This window comes from Phragmites australis, chromosome 15 (genome assembly GCF_958298935.1).
Source record: "Phragmites australis chromosome 15, lpPhrAust1.1, whole genome shotgun sequence".
NCBI classification, from domain to species: domain Eukaryota; kingdom Viridiplantae; phylum Streptophyta; class Magnoliopsida; order Poales; family Poaceae; genus Phragmites; species Phragmites australis.
The window spans coordinates 18,559,664-18,567,485 of record NC_084935.1 but is presented as its reverse complement, the minus strand read 5'-3'; the positions used below and the strand labels follow the sequence as shown (position 1 = coordinate 18,567,485).

The 7,822-nt window shown below is 44.7% G+C and overlaps 1 protein-coding gene across 1 annotated transcript; it reads left to right on the top strand.

The window, feature by feature from the left end:
• The first annotated feature begins 5,377 nt into the window (after window positions 1–5,377).
• On the top strand, window positions 5,378–7,620 carry LOC133892807 (uncharacterized). The gene is made up of 3 exons (XM_062333761.1): window positions 5,378–5,586; window positions 5,971–6,043; window positions 7,312–7,620. Exons 1-3 carry the CDS (start codon window positions 5,490–5,492, stop codon window positions 7,376–7,378), a joined length of 237 nt encoding a protein of 78 aa, XP_062189745.1. The 5' UTR covers window positions 5,378–5,489; the 3' UTR covers window positions 7,379–7,620.
• The last annotated feature ends 202 nt before the right edge of the window (window positions 7,621–7,822 follow it).

Below are 7,822 nucleotides of genomic sequence, written 5' to 3'. Positions count from 1 at the left end.
GAGTCCTACCAAACCTCCGATAAAAGCGGATAGTCCTACCAAACCTTTGACAAAAGCAGAGAGCCCTTTACAAAACCTCCGGTAAAGACGGAGAATCCTACCAAACCTCCGACAAAAGCGGAGAGTCTTGCAAAAGCTCCATCAAAAACGGAGAGACTTCTGAAAACCTTCGCGAGGTGGAGCGTCTTACAAAAACCTCCACCAAACAGTCTTGCAAAAGCTCCAGCAAAAATGGGGAGACTTCCAAAAACCTCTGCAAGGCGGAGTGTCTTACAAAAACCTCCACCAAACAGTCTTGTAAAAGCTCAAACAAAAACAGAGAGACTTCCGAAAACCTCCGCGAGGCGGACCGTCTTACAAAATCCTCCACCAAATAGTCTCATAAAACCTTCGCCAGACGGAGAGGTTCCAAAAAACCTATCGGACATAACCCCACGGCATCTTGAAGGCAAAAAACTCCATGCCGGAGGGATGCAAAGCCCACTAGCCCCCAACAGGCACAACCAACAGACCGAAGAGGTATGGCCCGCACGACTCGGACACATATGGTAACAGTATGTATCCCAGCTGGTTGTTGTCGGAGCCGGGCAACAGTTAAGGGCCGAGGGCCCCACGCGAATTACCTCCGGAGTCGGGCAACGTCTAAAAGGGTCGAAGACTACTGGACCTTGTCTCCCAAGGTTCCAGATGGGCTTCGCTGGGTTGAAAATCTAGAACAAATTTGAAAGAAGACCCTACCAGCTATGCCGAGGAGCACGTGATAACCAGAAACAACGAGGTTACCACCGCTTCACCTGGACCTCCTTATTTACCATGCGTATCTACCACCGCCAGATTCCCGAGGCCACCTATCCCCCGGAAGGAGCAAAACCAGCGATGACCTATGCGAAGGCTCGGCACATCGGTCGTCCATAAAACTAACAATTGCTTATGAAGGGGATGAAGAGAAGTGGCTCGAAGGCACGAAGGCACGAAGGCACGAAGGCACACAGACACGTGGTCCCCTGCTCGAAGGACCCCCTCACACTTCTGCCCAAAAAGAGACACAATCGACCCCAAGGGTCCAAATTATATTATTAAACAAATCATGCATCCGGAGGGCACGCACAAAGAAGCAAACAATACAAAGGCCGCTATAGGGGAGGCAAACCCCGAGAGAGTAGGGGGAGAAAAAGTGCTAGGTGGCAAAAGACAACTATGACCTGCGACAGGGCCATAGTCGCACGACAGAACAGGGCTATCCGCGAAGTACCCCCGAAAGCTACCTTCGCCTCCTACAGATCCTGGCAGGGGCCACGCATGGAGCGGCGTATACACCTCATCCGCGGCCTGCCACCACAGAAGCTGATGCAGTAGTTGACCCCTAAGCTATCAGAAGACAAGGAAGAAACCGAATGAGCCACCATTGGGTCCTCCTCCCGCTTCTTCCCAGTCCTCTGCTATCGAAGTATGCTCCTCCTTGTCACTCTCCCTCCGTAGGAGATCCCAGTCGATCCCCACATCATCGTTAGAAATATCGATGATCTCGACAGGCATGGTCACCCGAACCGGGGGTTGGGCAGGGGCAACAGGCAGCTGTCTGCCCCGCAGGGGAGAAAGCCGGATGGTCACCAGTGCCACCATCGGTGGCCGAAATGGCCCAGCCCCAGTAGAAGCAGTCGAGAACATTGATGTTTCTGAAGAGGATGAGGAGGAAGATGATGCCATATTCAAAGACAAGTTAAAGTGTTCGCTCGTGGGGCGATGATAGATTCAGTCGGATGACCCCGACTTTATACCCAGGCTGAGCGGCCACATCCGCCCAGGAAGAGAAGCGGAACCAACTCGGCAACGCTCCGTGGTGTCCCTCATTAATCTCTGGAGGCCCGTGGCCATATCCCAATCATACTACACCGACACATGGCAACATCCCACAGCAATGCCTCTTTTTCTCGCATGAATGTCCCGTCACATTAATGACCTAGACCCCTTTCGGTGCCTGCCAGGGGCGTGGACACAAGACCCTAGACGAACCCACATTTTATCCAGTTAGAAATGCAGTAGTGACACATTCCATCCTACCGTCCTCAAAAGGGCAAACGTGGGGATTCCCTGATCCCACACGTGTGATCCCCAACATTGACAAACTCAAATGGAAGAAAGACCCATCACCAAAATAGCCCAAAGAATCTAAATCGGCCTCGGCACGAACCCTAGAGTGCATCACCTCCATTGGTGCCTCTCCAGCCCCGAGTCCCGATACCGTATACTCCAACTTCAATAGGCTCCAGAACGTACCTCTTCTGCTGGACGTCTTCGGTCTTCCACTCCGACTTCGACATCAGCTACACCTCTGACCTCAGCATAACCCCAGGGTGTGCCGCCATCATCAATGCACCGTCAGCATTGAGCTTCATCATCAACGCCCGCAGTTCTTGCCGAAAAACTCCTCAGAGATAGGGGATGACCTTCAGGCATTCTTGTTATAAACCCAGGCTAGAGTGGGTTTTCCTCTACATCCTCTCACCCCTCCAAACGTCGAGGCCAGAGAATAAAGGGATATTGTTGGGGGCGGGGGGGGGGGGGGGAATAGACCAGCCTGAGGATAATAGTTGGTGGTCGCTATCAAAGGTCCCTTCTGAGCCTTCAGCCTCCGAACTTGGCAGGAGACCCCTCCTCGGAGGCTGCAAGTCCCTTCGGACCACCTCTCCGGCTCATACGTGGCCTTCCGAAGACTCGGAGCTACAGCAAGTACCCCGGAGTCTTCGGCCTCTAAACTCAACATGAGGCCTTATCCCCAGGGGCTGCAGACCCCTTCGAGCCACCCCTCCAGTGCCCATGCAGCCTTCCGAAGCCTAAAGGCGCGATCGGCCTCCGAAGATAATATCGGGGAAGAAAGGACACCCCTCTCTCTGCCGCCGACCTAATGCGAGGTGATGGGTGATAAATGCTGATGCAAGTGGTACTAATCCTGACACCCCAACATGATACAAGTCATCTGACACCCCCGCAGAGCGGTGTCGGGCCGTAATTGGCAGCCAGCTCACCTCTAGGGGGCAAGCACCAACATAGTTACCACGGTAAATATTTATCTTCTATGTAGGGTAAAAGGTAGTTATCCAGGATAAGGCCTAGTAATTCGGCTAGGTCCTAAAAATTTGTATATCGTGATAACTTGTACACTAAACTACGTACTGTCTTATAAATAGAGGGTCGTGGTCACTGAAAGAGGGAGGAAAAAAGAGGACACGCTCAACATAGCATAGAGTAGTATAATTATAGTTTTTTCTGTGATACTCCCCCTTAGCCCAATCTATTTCTTTACGATTAATACATTTATGGTGTTTCTTACTCTCAAACTTCGTTTACAAACTTGAGTCTCCTTTTTAGAAGAAACTCTCGCCGTATTTATTGGGACAAGATAAACTCTTGGTTCAACACCTTGTTATCTTGTTCAATCGTATTGTAGTCCTAAGTTGTTAGTGCTTGAGGAATGCTGATCAAATCAACATTTATATTTTGTTAAGGCAAGAAACAAGAACACAAATGTAAACGCAGACGCAGAGAGGGCGGGGGGGGGGGGGATGGGAATGTTGATGAGAACCTGAACGCAGAACTATATGGTACCTCTTTCTGTCTCGTGGAAATATGGAACAATTCGGGTGAAAATAATGGCTCTCCATCGTCTACCATCCATGACAGAAGAATTCAAGGCATCTCTTCTCAGGACGTCAAGACGAACAAAACTGACCGGCTTCCAGCCTTCCAAGATTCCAATCCAAATCTGCCTTTATTTCTACGAAAAAAAAAAAGATAGTCTGGAACAAAGTGTGGGGCCACGCCTCAGTGTCAGATACTTCTTACGTTGGACCAAGGAAGCAGTCGTGCTGGCGGTAGAAAAGTCCACTGATTTCAGCTGCACTCGGCAGCCAAACTGGACCCGGCCGGCTGGTGTTGACTTGAAACTCGCGTGGCTGAACCATAAGGAATCGGTCGAGTAAAACAAGGCAGGGACTAACCAAAACGAAGGGATATCTTACGCTCAGAGGGCTACACATCATTTTATTTTCGTGTGTGCCCCTGTCGATTTGTTTTGTTTGTGGTGTTCTTTCCCTTTGAAGTTTAGGTGCATCACAAAACTAGCGAAGCAAACGGAAAATAATTATTTTTGCTTCTTTTATTATGTTTCTTATAATTGGAATAGCCAATGTAAGAACTTCAAGAATGAACCTAAAATCACTATAGCCCTGAAAGTACACGAATTATTATTTCACAATTAACTTTGTGCTTAGTTATACTGCAAGGTAATGGCATCCTTGTAATACAGAAATTCGTAGAAAAGAAAATAGTTTAATATCTACAGTAACTAAAGAATCTCCGGTTCCCATAAAGCAAAACTATTGTTATTTAGCATCACGAACAAAATTGATTATATGGGTGTAAGGGTTATAAAACCCATGTCTAAATTAATCTTCAGCAATATTAGCATTGCTAGAGATGTAATAGAACCTTATATGTTTTGCCTATAGATATATTATTATAAAAGGTTTGAGCTCGACAAACAACGAAGCTCATTTGTCCAACCTAGGCTTGGTGGACATATCCTAAATAGCCCATACGTTCCAAACATCATACAAGTATAAGACGCCTCATTATTTTGGTAACGGGTAATTAATTTTTAAATGGAATTGGAAGCTCTAACGTTTTATTTTGAGAACCTTTACAGTACACCGTGATACTAGATGATGGAGAGTATCATTGTTATGATCCAACTATCCATTTTAGTATGTATTATTGTAATTATCTTGATATCCTTAAGGGTAATTACGTCATTGACTGATCGGACTTCGGACTTTCGTCACCCATCATCGACCGACCGACGGAGGGTGGAAACCCTAATAAATGAAATAAACAGAATAAGTGAAAGCTTATCCGAAGAATAAACTAACATTTTGATCTTCCCTAATTAAACATATAATTTACAAGTTTATCATAGTTTTTTTTCCAATCCTACCCTTATGATACCCATGATACTCTTTAATGATACCTATGATACTGATGGGCGATAGAGTATTATTGTACCAATCTAAGCCACCGAATGAAGAAAATGGACGGTATACACTCATTTAGGTATACTGTAAAAGTCCTCTTTATTTTTGATCCAACAATTTCTTACATGTTACTGCAAAGCGAACTTATCCGTCGGTTGGGTTACAAGGAGTGGCGATATGTGGAATCGCCATTGCTTAGGAGATGGCAGAACATCTCAAAAAGAGAAGAAAAAAAAGGGGAAGATGGACGGACTGAGTTTTGCCTACATTTGAGAAACAGCATAACACAGGGGGTTTAGCGCAAATTTCCCATCTGGTTCATCGTATATAATCGACCGCATCTGCTGCCCAAAACAGCATCATTTATTCAGAGTTCAGAATTCAGATAGAAGCTGCGAAAGCACACCGCGCCTCCAAATCGGAAAGGCTAGCACCCCACGAGGAGGAAGAGCAGAGGAGATGGCTGGCGAGATGAGCTGGGTGGGCAAGAAGATCCACCTCTACAACGTCACCATGGGCCTCTACATGCTCGATTGGTGGGAGCGCTGCCTATTCAGTATCCTTCGACTGTTTTTTTCGATCCGATTCAAATTTGTGACCGCTTTCTTTGCAAATTTCATCCTTGTTTGCTCAAATCATCATCGCCCTGGGTTTTGTTAGATCCGCGTTTGGTGGGTGTCACTGTTCCGACAAGACTTGGTTTGGCCGTTTGGGTAGGGTGCTAGTCCTATTCGTCCTTGGGGGAAGACAAAAAAAAAAATCCTTTTTTTTAATCTCCAAGGCATTGATTTATTTCGTTGGATTACCAGCATTTCTTCCAATTGGTTGGGCGTTGTTATTGATTTGGTGAATCGCATCAAGGAAAACTGAATTTTGTTTGCTACCTCTTATGCCATTTGTTTGGCGAGTTCTTGAAATGTTCCCCCTTTAACCTGAGTAGACATATTGGTGCTGATCCTGCTCTGGTTCATCTGCTTCAACGGCTCACGCTTCGCCACCGACGTCTTCGAGAGGTATCAATTGCAATCTCTAATCTGGAATGTTGCAATCCAGTTTTTGGACCTGTTAGGACCAGATTTTAGTTCATTTGTGGATCTCGAAGTTCCCCAATTTGTTGGAAATTTCCTATCAGTGCACCAATATAGTTTCTTAAGATGTCCGAAACCTTCCTGTTTGTGTTATCTGGGCATGTATTAGCTATCTCTCGTGTTCTAATTGATGAGTGCAAAAACCGGGGACATCGTACGTTCTGTTGGGAAAATGGTTCCTAGTTTCGTTGATTAGATCAATACAAAAACCGGGGACATCGTACGTTGTATTCTAATTGATGAAGTAGAGAGAAGTTCCATGCGTTGAAAAGGAAGAGAGACAATCAGAAAATATGAAAAAGAAGGAAGAAAAAAGGGTTAAAGAAAATAATCACTGCTTAGAACTGAGCAAACTCTAACTAGGCCAACTTTTTTTTTGCATGTTCTGGTACTCTTGGCCTATCCAAGATAGAGCATAATTCAGCTGTGAAGTCAGATAAATATGTTCTTAGATTGATGGCACAATTCCAAAGGCACCCTCTTGCAATGTTTGCTTGTTGAGACATAAGGTGATTTTGTTCCAGCTTCTAGGAAAGTAGATTTCTATTTCTTGCAGGTCAGCTTAATCATTGATTTTGAATGTTATGGTGGGTTCTTTAGCACGGTAATGTTATATGAAAACAAGTTACTATTTAGTTATAACTACCCTGCAATCTGTCCTTAAATTGTTTTTGTCAAGCTCAAGATGGTGAACAAATTGTATACAGTCTGGACTTGACATGGAATATTCCATCTTTAATAAATATAGTGGTGTTGAATGGACCACAATACAAAGTTTAGTCTTCAGAGTTTTCAGTTGGACACCTTCGAGGTAGGCTTCCGTTGGACAGTGATTCCAGTTGTAGCAAATTTAGAAACCACTAGCATTTTCTGGCTTACTGATCATGTCCGATAAAACAGACTGCTAATACTTCATCTACTCCATTTATGTCAACAACTCATCATTTACCTTGCATTATAGGCTTGTCAAAGTTTCAATTTATGTGCCATGTTAATTTTCTGCATCTTAAGTAGCTGGTTGGTAGTTAAAAACCCATTCACCCATCTCATTGTGGGTCATTCTGTTGCTTTTCCGTCTTTTGGTTTAAACTGCTTCTCTGATCACACAAGGAATTCCAAAACATGTAGTTATTTGAGTTCATATATGCTAATGACTCTGTATTCCTAACTGCTTTCTAATGAACCTCTTTCAGCCATCTGAAGGCTAGGATTATGGAGGGCGGAAACTTCGGCCTAGGAATTGGCATGCCCTCCTCCTAAGCCTGTCCTAAGCCTGCAGTGACAAACGAAGAAAAAGTGAAATCAGCCGGTTCTGTAATTTGAACGCAGTTAAAGTAACCTAGCACTGTAGTTTTGTGAAATAGTTCCAATATGTAAGATGCTTACAGTCATGATTGTTTTGTTATTCTCGCACTGTGTGTAGCCATTATTTTGACTGCACGTTATCGCATACTGTATTCATGCTGTAAAATCATTTCCTCACTATAAGACATCTCAACGCACACCTCTTCCCATCCTTTACTGTGCTTGCCTGCTTGAAATTGACCAAAAGTTAACTATGCTTTAATTTCAGAATTCAATATTGCAACACGACGAGATATATGCATGCTGAATACAGATGTTAGCAGCTGCTACAGCTTCTGTACAATAGCTGTTATAGTCTCTTCCTTGTTTTTGTTTTAATACGTAGGAGAGCAACGTATT

Coding starts and splice junctions, on each gene's coding strand:
- LOC133892807 (XM_062333761.1), top strand. CDS start 5,490: ATGGCTGGCGAGATGAGCTGGGTGGGCAAGAAGATCCACCTCTACAAC. Junction 5,587..5,970: donor GTGGGAGCGCTGCCTATTCA/GTATCCTTCGAC, acceptor TAACCTGAGTAG/ACATATTGGTGCTGATCCTG. Junction 6,044..7,311: donor GCCACCGACGTCTTCGAGAG/GTATCAATTGCA, acceptor AACCTCTTTCAG/CCATCTGAAGGCTAGGATTA.